At 43.0% G+C, this 13,689-nt stretch overlaps 1 protein-coding gene across 1 annotated transcript in view; it reads left to right on the plus strand.

Moving 5' to 3' along the window:
- The window catches only part of LOC311152724 (bifunctional heparan sulfate N-deacetylase/N-sulfotransferase 4-like), a gene marked incomplete at both ends in the record, with an annotated part of 119,567 nt that extends 107,502 nt beyond the window's left edge, over window positions 1-12,065 (plus strand). The window contains one exon of the mRNA XM_084204028.1: window positions 11,427-12,065. Coding sequence (XP_084060154.1) covers window positions 11,427-12,065 — 639 coding nt within the window. The remainder of the gene's footprint in view (window positions 1-11,426) is intronic.
- Between the last annotated feature and the right edge of the window lie 1,624 nt (window positions 12,066-13,689).

Genomic DNA, 13,689 nt, shown 5'->3' on the forward strand with positions numbered 1-13,689 from the left:
TCATCCCAATCTATTTTCCAAGTCAGATCACCAAGATACTTTTCCTAATGCATTGAAAACAACGTAATCTCAGAACAGTGTGGGGTCTGCCCCACCCTGCAAACTTCCAGCATAACATGCAAATGCATTCCAGTCCTCAGTCGCTCTCAAAGTGCACCAAGACAGCTGAATGAGAAAGCTTCAATGGTAAAGAACATCAGCAGTTTACCTTTTTATAACCAAATACAAGGCATTATTACAACACAGGCTGTCAACAAGTGAGCTGGAAGCTACAGAGGCAAAAAAAAAACACAAGACAGCAACTGGTAGCTGATGAAGATGGTTCCTAGGCAGCTTGTCATCTATAACCGACTTCAATAAATTTCCTTACCAAGTTTTAAGATTTTTCAGGGCTCCCCAGCATGGTCTCACAAAATAAATACACTTCTCTTCCTGCAAAATCCACCTGTTGGCACTCAGAAAACACAACACCTATCAGTTTAGAGACCTATCAATCACACCAAACAGCAGGTACAGAACTGAATCCTGCCTTTTTCCTCACTCCTCCTGACAGAGGAATAATTTACAAGTAACAAGAGCATTGGTTTGCTCTGATACGCAACAAACTCCAAATGGTAATAGCTCCATTCCAAGCATTTTTCAAAAAAATGCTCTAAGCACAAAAACTCACAGGTTGTTAAAGGGAATGACCAATTAAAGTCCTTGACATTCATCATTCTTCAGTCAGCCCCTTCTGTTCGTAGCTTAAATGTGGGCAAACAGAGCTATTCCCTTGAAGCAGGTCTGGAAGAATACTGCTGATCTCTTGATTATTCTAATTGAGAAAAAGCAAGATTCCAAGTCAATATTACTACACTGATGTAAGTAACATCTTAGCTCAACAACACAGAGCTTTCAAAATACAGCAGAGCCAGCCAAGTTATGATCAAGAAAATTTCTTCTGGTGGCTGACAGCTGGAAAACATGAATTTGAGAAAAGTCTATCTGCATTTCATTAAGGGACTGGCACTATGAAGTTCTTACACATGGCTGCATCACGAAGTGGTATGTAAAAGTTGGAGGATGACAACCACTAGGTGTATGAAGTGAAAAGCTTAGTGGTGACAGCTATTTAAGCACGTACAGCAAAGTTTGCCAGTCCACTAGTGAAGGACAAGACCAGAACTCAGCCACACAAACGGTCCTACAGCAGCGCAGCTCCACACACTGGCACACTTGAAGCCATTCCTGTATACATTCTAGCCCTAAGAGGACACATTTTATTATTTGATATAATTACCAAGAGGAAACTAAACACAAATGAAGATTTACTGTGCTCATGAAAACTTAGTTAACTATAACAAACTTCCACTACCTGTTAAGACCAAAACACCCCAAAGTGCTTGCTGCTTCGCTTTTCACTGAGGACACCATCTCCATTACCTGTTCATAATTGCATTAAACTGTAAAACATCTGGCAAGAAGACAGGTCTTGAGACAGACCAAAAGAGATTGAAGCAGAGGAAAACAGACATAGGAGGGTTTTCCCTTACCCCATCCTCTGCTGCTCTTTTTGTTACACGGTTATTGTTTCCCACCCTACCTCAGCCGGTGCCATTAATATTAACCAGGTGCTTGGTGTATCTTTGTGCCTTCAACACCTCCTGGGCTACAGCCTGAACTCCACCAAGCTCAGAGAACTGCTCCAAATGAACACTGACCCCCAAGGGGGCCTCGGCCCTGTTCCTCAGCGCTGTGCCTGGCAGACCCAACACCAACAGAAACCATTTTCTTTACTCCCAGGGTGACAGCAGGAATTGCAGCCCAAGTTACGTAGCCTGAAGCAGTTCTGGAGTCTGGTCCTTACCATGCTACAGATCCTCTGCCTAAGTAAGAAACAAACAAAGTGGCTATTTCTATTCTACCTTTCCTCACAGTTTGCAAGGTCACATTCACTTTGGAAATTATTTTTAATATTTACTAAAAGGCACTATGGAAAAGCTTAGAAAAAACCCCATTGTCCACTACTACTCGTAGAATACTTGCTCACATCTATTACCCTGTAAACATCATTAGCAATACTTGATTAACAACATCTTGAACCAAGTACATCAAAGTTGGTTAACAACACTCAAACATAATACTTTCTCTATAGACATGCTTGCTAAATAAAAACAAGGTAATTCCCCCCTAGCTTGCTCCCTCTGTTAATAGGGCAGATGCAGAGCTCTTCAGTAAGCAGCCATCTTTACACCCACACAACTCATCTAAAACAAAGCAAGTTACACTTGTGCATGCCAGGCTCAGGAATTACATGCATGTAATCTGTGCAAACCAAATATTTAAGGATGAATTTCAATACTGATTTACACAGTATACTTCTTCTGGCTCTGCTTTATATGAATTTGGCGGGCATGTAGCTTGTACCACTGCTTTACATTCTTTTAATCAAACTTCAGTAGAAGATACTTAGCATGTAAAAAAACAGTCATGGCCCCTCCCCAACATCCTGGGCAATTGAACTCAAGGCTGTTTACATATTACATATAATGAAAAAACAAATACAGCTCTCCAGAAGAGGAAATTAAAGCCCACCAAAAAACTAAACAACAAACCCCTTGGCATTTAACTGCTAGGAAAGGATTTCCTTTTTTTCCTCTCACTAATGATTAAGACAAGACAAAATCTGTGAATACTTGTTACTTGGCTGGTGTCATCTCAGAAATGTGTTCCTCAGCACATAAATTGTACTTGTATATCATAAGTGGTTTAACTTGCAATTATTTAAACAAGACCCTTTTGTGAGTTCCTTTCCTAAGCTATTCAGCTAGATCATTTCCTAGAAGTTGACTTCATATTTAAAAACTAAGCACCGATAGATTTTTCATTATTGCCCTCCTATATTCAGATTATTTGTTTAAAGACAGCCCTCTTCCACCACTGCCTCCTTCAGGCTCGCATTCAAGTGATGAACTCCTATGATTTGCTATCTCACATATCCCTCTCATTTCAGATCAGCTCAGGATGGTACCATTTGGCACACCAATTCAGCCGTGTCCTTGTTCCCTTTCCCTCTTACTTAGCAATGGGTTATTAAGCCCGTCTTGTAGACAATAAGATAAGTAATAGCTGTTGAGTTTATTGTATTTGAAGGTCATTTTTCACTCCACCTTCAGCAATGTCTGTTCACGAGTTGACCAACATCTGTCGTGCAGAAACTGTAAATTCTTTATGGGGAAATAATTGAATCACTAGACAAAAGAAGACCAATATGAAATACATCACCATTAATTCCCTTCACTTCCAAAGCTCACAAACTGCTGGGAAAGGATTGTTAGAATGATGTATGCATTTAATTTAATCCAAATGGGAAATACAATGGGTTCCAAAATGGTAAGCCTACAATGGCCATTATTCCCACATATTAGCTGCAATCCACCATATGACTTCATATTTTCCCAATAATATATGGATTTCTCTTTGTCCACAGTTTATTATTTCTCTTCTTCCACCGTAGTTCACACATAGCTGCCTATATCTTCATTATACAACATGCAGAAGGGAACACCTTGTTCTCTGTCCCAGCAGCCCCGATGACTCCTTTCACACAGGCCAACACTGGAGATCAGCAGAGGAAAAAGAGGAGCAGAGGAAACTGCTATAAAACTTTACCCCTTGAGAATGGAGCTGCTTCCATCTCTTGGGCTGCTGGATAGTGACAAGTAAAGAACTCTGGCATCCTTCTATAATTAAACAAGCTGGGCAGAAACAATTAAGCTCCCTTGCACACTAGACAAGCAACAATATTCTAAGGCTGCTCACACCACAGCTCAAGACCATTTATTGCTTCGCAACTCAGGCACACAATACATCAACACGTGGTGAAGTCACAGAAAACATCCACAAACATCCAAAGTGTTTGTACAGGCAGCTCCCTCTGTCTTAAACAGCATCCCAAAACAACTGACAGCAAACAGAAGCTTTCAAGGTGAACATGACTGCAAATTGTGAAGGAAAAAGCACAGGAAGGATGGATGACCAGTGGATTACATGAACTTTTCCTCAAGAATCTGAGGTTAGACAAGAAAGTAAAGCCCACCTTAAAATTAATACTGATATTCAAGATATTGGGCTATATGTTACCGATTAGTATGACAACAGAAATGCAAATGATGGCTTTTTAAAATGAACTTGCACAAATGCTTTAGATCCAGATAACCATAGTTTCTAAAACGAGCTTTAGAGCCTGGAGGGACTCAGATACACATCAGTTGCATCAGGATCTTGTCAAACACTTTTGGGTTGTGTTGAGTGAAAAAGCAAAGAGCCTGGAACATGGACTGCCAGAACGCTGAGAAATACCTGATGGGGATTTTGGCTCAGGACGTACTGACAGAGGACACAGCAAGGTTATCAAGCCATCTGGCAGTTCCCAAAAATATTCAAAGGAAATGTAATATCAAGCTCCTTATGCTGAAGGTGGGGGTGGGGGGAGGGGCACAACAGGCTCAGAAAATAGTATTCACCTCATGCCTAACAGAACTCATCAATAAACAGTGTCCCATGGATAAAATGCTGAGGAGAATCTATGGATGCTTTGGGAACACACAGGTGAAAAATGAACTAAGCTATCTAGCCGGAAGAGACTTAAACAAAAAGAACCACTCCAAGAATCTTCAATACCACCTCAGACACTGAAAACGCTCGGGACTAAACTGTTCCACGCTTGCAGGGACGAACACAGAACTACCACCACTCCCGCCGTGTGCACAGCCAGGACATGAGTGACCTCCTGCTTTCATGGGGAATTTATCCAGCTGTAAGGCAGCCAGCACAAGGAAAGAACGCCCTTCATACAAGCACAGTGCCTCCCTCCGCTAAACTCGAGAGTGATTCAAAGGCACAGCATTTCAGAGCCCACGGTGCCCCACACAACCAGACACCTGCTGTGCCAGAAGAAACTCAGTTAACAGGATTTTGGCCCCTTTCTATGATGACATAATACAACCATTGAAGAAGATGCCATTTCATGTGGTGTCTTCTCCTTGACACCACTGCAACTGCTGTGTGATCAATTACTTTGAATTTACAGGTACCTGACCTGGCTCACTTGGCCCAGACTCAAAACATGGTGCTTGTGCATGAAAAAGCAAAAATGTCTGGAAGGAGCTCAGAAAAACATCTGTGTAGTCTACATAATTTATCTCTTAAGCAATATATTCTCTTTCAGATGGTATTACTGTCTCAGTAAGACGCAAGTTAAAAAATTATGAGGTTAAACAGTCTCAAGCTGTAACTGTCCGGTACCATGAAAATCGGGCCATCTTCCTCTGAAAATTAAGCCAAAGAAGCAAAACTTTGCCTTCTTCATTCTATCCAGAAATATTAGTGTAACAGATTACTAGTAACCTTTCTTAAGATGAAAAAGAAATCCTTTCATTTCAAATTTGTGCTTGATGTTAACCTTTTTCTAAAACGTTATTCAAAGTTAACTTGATTCAGAGTGGGGGTTTTTGCTACTTACATGAATTCATTTTGGACTAAGAGTCACTTATTTCTAAATAAAACAGGCTACATGTGAAGATATAAGCAAGTTTATAAAGAACTAGAGCATTGTTCAAACAATTTGGTTTAATGTGTCTTGGTCACAGGGATTTACTGATGAATCCTTGCTTTCATGTAAAAAGCAGAGCCACAAGCAGAAGTCATCACATTTGAAACCATACAGATGTACCTGACTGCAGGCAGCATTACAACCTCCTCACCCCAAGCTCTCCATCCCTGTCCAGCTGCACTTTAAACCACAGCTCTGCTTTCAGCTACTCCATCACTCTTCCACATGGGAGAAATGAGAAGGGTCAAGAGCTACTGAACACAATTTTCACAGCTGGTCAGCACATCAGGGCTCACAACAGCTGTCCTTATAATTGTGGTGCACTGAAAAAGTACATTCATTAGCCTTTAACTCTTTTAGGCTGTTATCATGTTAGACACAGCTCTCAAGAACCTAAAATTCAGAGGTTTATTTTCTTACCACTATGATACCATGTAAGCCCCAACATTTCCAAGGAGAGACTCAACACAGTTTCCGTTGTCAAAGTTAGATAACCTCACTATTTATGAAAACAGGTAAGATTTTTGGGAATTAGGATGCAGGAACAAGACTCAAAACCAATACAGGGTTCACATGTACTCTAATGCTTCTGAAGGCATGAGGCTGCTGTGCTTTTCCCATCCCTCACTATTATCATCACCATACAGTCACCTTTCTCCTATGAAAAGTGGGAACATTGCCTTCTCAGTGTACATCTAGACCACAAAAAATACCACAGGGGAGCAAACTTGGAGTACGCTGAAGGCACAAAGAGGAGGGCCATGGAGCATGTCTACCTCTGTACTTCAATCCATCCAAACTGGTCTCAAGACTCAGTATCTCTGAAGGAGAAGCTGAATTACAAGTCACTGGGACACCACTGCTTCCCCAACACCTCCCTGTCTGCTGACACAAGCTTTCTCTACTTTATGCCATAAAACAAATGCTGCTCCACACAGCATTATTTCTAACAAGACAGTCCTGCCCACATTTTCACCCCTTCTGTTCGACCACATTCCTAAAAAAGGGAAAAAAAATTTTAATAACCTAGCAATCTTGAATCCCTTCAGCACTGCACACACTATCCAACTGGTTTCAGTGCAGGTTAAAAAAATATAATTTAAAATCCCACCAAAACCTCTTAAAACACACTAAAGAATTCCAGAAACTACCAAAGTGCTATCAAAGGTAGGATGATCTGTCACCCACAGATCAACAACAGCTGCATGGTTCATCAGGAGCTGATGACCAACTTCTCCTCTACTTCCACAGGACGACACCTGCAGAGCTGTCTATCTATGGCACTCTACTGCCACAGCAGCTCTATTCCACAGCAGCTCCTGCAGGAACAGGCATGAGCTCATTTTGGGTGTACTGGTCACAAAAAATACCAGGTGTTTCAGGAGGAGAAACAACTTCGACAGAACGCATTTCAGCAAGGACAGTGTTTGAGGCAGTGAGCATTAAGAAGATACCAAAACACTGTGTGGGTCTCAGCTGGTGTGACATTTAATCCTGCAGCAAGGTCAGCACTGTGCAGAGCAGCTGGCCCACACATCCTGTAGCAGGACAGCCTGCCAATCCTTCCCTTGCAGACTCCTTTTTACTCCAATATCCATCACAGAAGCAAGCACCAGCCAAGTACATTTCCATTTTGTGCTCTGCTCTGTGCACTCCTGTCAGTACTGACACATTGTGATTGGGCTTTTTTTTTGTGACCAGTCAATGGGAATGTCATTAGCATCCTCACAGCTCAGCATAGGGAAAACCACCAAGATTTCAGGAAAAAAGACATGGGACAGCATCCTAAACAATTACTCTAGGTGACAACTCCCAAGCTATGGCAGTCAGATGACAGCAGAGTGCCAGACAAAAACTGACCAACAGCTGCAAATGAGCTGGGTTAGACACTTCAGCAGCCCACGCTGCAGCAGGGATGCCACTGATTGGACAGGGAGGCCCAGGATGTACTGGAAACCTGCCACAATGTAACATCACCTGCCTGCCAGACTGGGATTTCCTGGAGCCACAGGTACAATGTATCCTTTATAACTTAGGTGTAATACTGCTCATCATGTTGAAAATACTAGACTAAAAATTCCTTATCCTAGTGAGCAGGAAAAAGCCTCTTGATCAACAGATTGGGCTCAGTCTTCTAAGCCTGACCAACAGTAAAAGCTCTACACTGCTGAGAAAGAGAACATGCTGGTAACAGGCAAAAGCTGCACACAGTATTCCAGCTCCACTCAAAGGAACCTGGACAAAGCTCTGCCTTTGCTTGATCAAAACAAACCAGGGCCAACACTGAACTTGATGCATTTTGCAGCATCAACTCATTTCCTTCAGAGCTGTCAACCTCTGAATAAGCACCTGTCATTTAGGTTTGAATTTACTCTGGTCAGTTTTTGATAAACCCCCATAGAACAAGAAGCTTAATGTTAGCCATAATTCATCTTTTAAAACTTAAACTTTGATTATTATTAGAAAGCATTAATTTTATATTTTAAAAAGACAGATATGTATTTTACCTTAAATCATGTAGAAACATGGGAAAATAAAGTGGAAGAGAAAGAGAGAACAACTTACAACCATCACTGACAAAAGCGAAGTTCTCTTCCCTGTTAGTTGTATGCCTCCCAAACTGTTTCCCACCTTCTTCACTGGAAAAATATTTGGTAAAAAAACCCCAACATTTCCACTGCATTTTTCAGAAGACAAGAGGAGTATTTCTTTCACAATAATTCAACCAACATAAGCAGTGACTACCACTAGTAGAAACATCTGAATTCACAGTGAGAAGATTGTCTCTCACTTCCGTTGTTACTTCTAAGAGATCTTGAGACTGAATTTCCGGATGCAGCTTGGCCGGTTTAGAAATGGATTTAGAATTTGTTCTCAACACTGCTGCCCAATTCTCCTTCTCTTAGGCACAACAAGCAAACGTAATCTAACCAGGATCCAGGCTGTGCACTACTGACATTTTCTCCCAATAGCTGACATCGCTTATTTGGTGTTTTCACCCACCACCCTTAAATCCCTTGTACCCTTCATGACCTCCTTCCAGCTCCCCTCAGTGTGTCACCATGCACAGAGCGAGACAAGCTCAGCTGCCTGAGCAGGCCTCAGGGACTCTGGATGCAAGGAGAACCATTCCAAACCTGTGACTGCTCACCGAGGTCACAGCAGGCAGCCACTGTGCTGTCACAGGGGGGGAACACCTTTCAAAACATCATCACAGCACATAGCCTGCTCAACTTCACTAACTGAAAAAAAAAAAAACCAAACCAAGATTTTTCACTGGGTCTAGGTAAGAGTCCTTTCTGCACACTTGCTCTGTGCCAGACAAACTGCTTAGACAGAACTGACACCTGAGTTTCGCCAAGAAATAAAGCAAAGTGCTTTCAAATTATTACTTGTGAACAAAATGGATTTTTAAACTGTCCTGTAAGTCGTGCTGCTTGACCAATAATGGGATAAATACACACGAGATACATTAAAGACGCACGTTAGCCATTTTAACAAATACCAGCCTGTCAGAGGTGCTGGTAATGCACAACTGCAGAAATCTGGCAGTAAACACATATATAATATGTAACAACCAGCCATTTATCCCTACATGCCCAACATGACAATAAAAAAGAAAACCATTCTTCCCCAAACTGGGAAAAACGGGAAAAAGTAATTCAGGGTTGCACCTTTTCTCTCTATATTGTTTAAATGGAAGGAATCTTGCATTGCTGAAACACTTTTAATTCTAAAGCACACAGTACTCTTCATCCTCCCACTCTCCAAGCAAAGAGCTCTGGCACCAAAGCTTCAGAGATTAGTGCCCAGCAGGTGATGATTACAGTGGCACAACACATACTAACCACAATATTAAATTCTAAGCCCTGTTAAATGAGCTTAAAAGTAAAGAAAAAGCCCCTCACCAAGTACTCAACTAAAAGCATACCCAACAAACCATACCCAACAAAGGTTTTCTCTGAGCAGAAGAAACACTCTCAACACTGTCCTTTCCAGGAGATCCCTATGACCCACAGAAGGAAAGCAGCCTCCTCCTGTTCCCTGACAGTGCAATTCAGGGTCAGCTGTGCATGAGAACCATCAAGTGATCATGAACCTTTTGTTTAAAAATATAAAGGCGTGAATTGATATAAATGTGTTCATTTGATACTCCAGTCAGGCCCTTGCTAGTAAGGGGTCAGGACACAGACTGTGATTCCTGCTCTCCTCACTGACGCTCACCAAACCCAGCAATAATCACTACAGAAACATGAGTTTTATAAAGTAAAATAATGCTGTGCAAAATACACATGAAAATAACATGAATATGCAGTCGTTCAGTTAAAGATTTTATCATCTTCGCTACAAACCATTTTTTAAAAGTCTCCAACTCCTGTGAAACACAATTTGTCCTGAAAACAAAAAACAAAGTTGCACTGTTCAGTGTCTGGGCCACAGCTTAACAAGGTCTGCTTGAGTCAAAATACTCACATGCCTACTTACAGCCCATGACAAACAATTACTCACCTTCAGAGAGTGATACCTTGTGTGACACCCCTGCAGGATTCTGCAATACAGATCAACTAAACACTTACCGTTCCAAGGCATCCAGGTTTCTGAAAGCCTCCATTTCTTCCTCTGTACACACCTGTCAAATTTTGTCCAAACCAAAAGGCATGACACATGTAAAAAAAACCACTCCATTTGTGGAAGAAATCTTTATTCAGTGTTTACAGCACATGTTGACTTCACACGTTTTCAGCAGACTGAACTCATCTTCTTTCTTCCTGTTGTTTATAGGTTCTAAGCATGTTCCCATAATTATTTTTAAGTGTTCTTGAACGATGGCAATCTCAATTGCATTTCTCAGTGTTTAAATGAATGTAATTAAAAATAGGAGTGACTGCACAGGGTGTGCCTCATGGGCTGCCCAAATAAACAGGGGTAGTGCATATCTTACTAGAGATTGCTACACACAAAAAGAAAGCTCTAAAAATGCATGTTATTTGCTCTTGAAAAGATGTCAAACATGTTTGTTCTAGCAATATTTTGTCCAAATAACTACCAGAGCACTTAGCTCACAGTAAGTATTTCTCCCACTCTACCTCAAATATTTGGGCTGCCCAGTGCAGTACTCTAGAACATCTAGGTCTGGAACTTTTTTGCATTCTCCTTGAAAACTACAATAAATTTTAAGTCAGAACAAAATTCTTCATTCTTGCTGTCACAGAGGGAAAGCAATGAGAAACTCCTGACTTTAATTCTTGATTTAACATTGAAGGCTATTCATGCTTTTTCATCCCAGACAATGAACACAGACCAAAAAACCTTACTTGACACTCCCAAGGAAAACCAAAACCATCTCTCCCTGGTTACACACTTGGCTGAGTTTTACAGGTTTCACCAGAGTTACAGACGAGAAGGTTTTTCTCTCCTAAGCATTTTATATATTCTTATAAACTAGCTGAAAGTCTCAGCTTGTCTTTTTGGTTTTGGGTTTTTTTTTTAAGTTTTCCTTGTCTTAATCAACTCTTATGTAGTAAAAATCATAGAATTAACCAAACATATTTGTTATGCAGCCACCAGTTATGGTGGTGTGGAGCAACAAACCCCCTCAGTAAAGTGTCAGTCGTTGTCACTAACCTTCACTTTTTCCACAGGAAAGCGTCTGGGATCTGCTCACTGCACTGCTGCCTCCATCAGCATCTCCTGTTCCGTCCCGTCCTTCCACAGCACCCGGAGTGGGAAAAGCAGCTCCATCTTCTCCTCAGAAGCAAAACTACCAGAGTTAGAATGTTTTATTGCCTTCCCTTAATCACGTATTCCCTAGAACCTGTTTCTCCCTCTGCAGCCCTCACGGCCTTATGCCTCTTTCGAGACCGACGGCGCCTCGGGAGCATTTTTTATTAAACAAACGGGCACCTTGTCTCTGCCACCTCCCAGCATTCGCACTAATTTTTTTCGGGAACAGCATCCACAGCCCTGCCTTTCCGAAACGGCCAAAGCCCGCCCCGCTGCCGCAGCCTCCCCTCACAGGTCGGGCGCGGCGAGGAAGACTCACCACCTCCTCTCAGCTCACCTCCGGCCATCCGAGACCTACCTCCCAGCTATTTTTTCTTTTTTTGCAAAGCCAAGACCACACCTGACCCGTCCCCTGAGCTGCAGCGCCCTTCGGTGCCCGCTCTCAGCGCTCCGAGGGCCCCGCTCGCCGCCGGCCCCTCACAGCCCGCTCCGCCCGCGCGCCGCCTCGCGCCTCGCCGCCACAAAATGGCGCCCGGCGCGCGCCCTCACGGCGGGGGCTGCAGCGCCCCCTGGCGGCGGGACGGGGCGGGGCAGCTCCGGCCGGGCGGCGATTCCCGCGGCGCCGGGAAAAGGCGGGAACTGCCCGAGGCACGGCGGGAAAGGCGGATTTCGCCTCACGGCACAGCTCCGACAGCCAAGCAGCTCGCTCCCGGAGGCACGGGACCGCACTCCTTTTCCTTCTAAATAACCGATAGACACGCCTCTGATAATAAATAGCCCTCAATAAGGCTTCCACACAGTCAGTGAAGAAATGTAAACCCGGTCAAGTCAAGCCATAAGATTAGTCTTCTCCCATGAATTCACTTCAAAAGAAAAAAAAGGCAAAAAGGCAGGAAACACGGGGGCCACAAGTTAATCCAAGTGACCAATGATGGCGTTGCTTTGCATGCTGAGGAGGCTGCTATGTTAAAAAAAAAATCAAAAACATACAAAAAACCAAAGCAAACAAGAAAATGGCATCTGGGTTTTTTTAAAGCATCATTTCAGGTACAAAATACACACTCGTGTTGGGAAAAGACCACTCTGTCTCATAGCCTTGGGGGAATTGGAGCCTTGGCAGTCCCACGGTTCTGCTCTCCTGTACCAAAGCACATCAATCGCTTTTAAAGCCCTGACAAACCACTCAGGGCTTCCTCCCAGACAAGACTGAGCCAGCCTGGGGAGGTAAACAACATGTTGACAGTGCAGTATTAATCTCAGCAGCAAGAGGAAAGGACAGATGGACTCGCTTTTCCTCTGAAGAAGAAGTGTGAGGTTGTACCAGGCAGCTTAAATCACAGAAAGGAAAAAGCAACCGAGAAGAGGGAAGGAGAGGAAGCAAGATTGACAAGGTAATTTACTATCTACTCTTTGTGTTTCAGGTAACACAGCTCAGTGCTCTCTAATAAAGCTTTCAAAGTTTCCCAGATGCTCTCAGATGGAATCCTGGCATCAAGGGATTTTTATGCATGAATGCATCATTTTCTCCTCATCTGCCATGTATTAAGGACAAACTGGAGCACGCCCTACCGAAGCTCCTACCCCCTCTCCTAGGCATGGATGAGACAACACAAAGTAACACTTTGCAACAGTAACAGCCTTCAAGAGAGAAGTAGCAGAGCAATACTACAAGCACCCATCTCATTTCACCTCGGATAAGGCACATTTATTTATTAGCCAGCTGAGCTACTGCTGCCTGTAGCACACCACATTCTGGCTTGAATGTCCTGGGTTCTATTTTTAGTCCCACCAGGAGTGAGAAGAGATTAAAACAAAGGAAAACTGGACTCTGTGCTTCAGCAGATGGCATCTTCCATCCTGACTCCAGGGCTGAACCAGGGCTCCCAGGCTGTGGTTTGGGGCATTTGGGCACCAGGGCTCACCAGCTCTCACACAGCCTGAACAAGGACAAAGTGTCTCAGCCACTTGCATCCTTGGAAATGTCCAGCTTTGTTTGTAGAAGACAAGCAAGAGAAACACTGCCTCATCTTGGACATCGCCCAAATGGGGCAGATGGAATGCCGTCACCTTGCTTACCCAGTTATTCACATCCCCCCTTGGATGCAGCTCCTCCTTCCTTGAACCACAGACTGCAAAGTCACATCCCTCGGCAGATTCACCTCACACAGTGAGACCTCTTCACTGAGCTTTATGTTGATGCTTTGTCCAGCTCCTCAGGGAGCTCAAACAAGATCTTGTCAATATTTCTTTAGTAAAAACACTGGTTTCTAACCATAAATCTAAAAGCTATATCCAAGGAATATAACAGTGTCATTTTCTTTTGGCCAGAGCACATGACTCCAGGGAGATTTGTCTGCAGAAGAGGTCGCACG

This window comes from Fringilla coelebs (assembly GCF_963513975.1).
Source record: "Fringilla coelebs genome assembly, chromosome: 4".
Taxonomy (NCBI): Eukaryota; Metazoa; Chordata; class Aves; order Passeriformes; family Fringillidae; genus Fringilla; species Fringilla coelebs.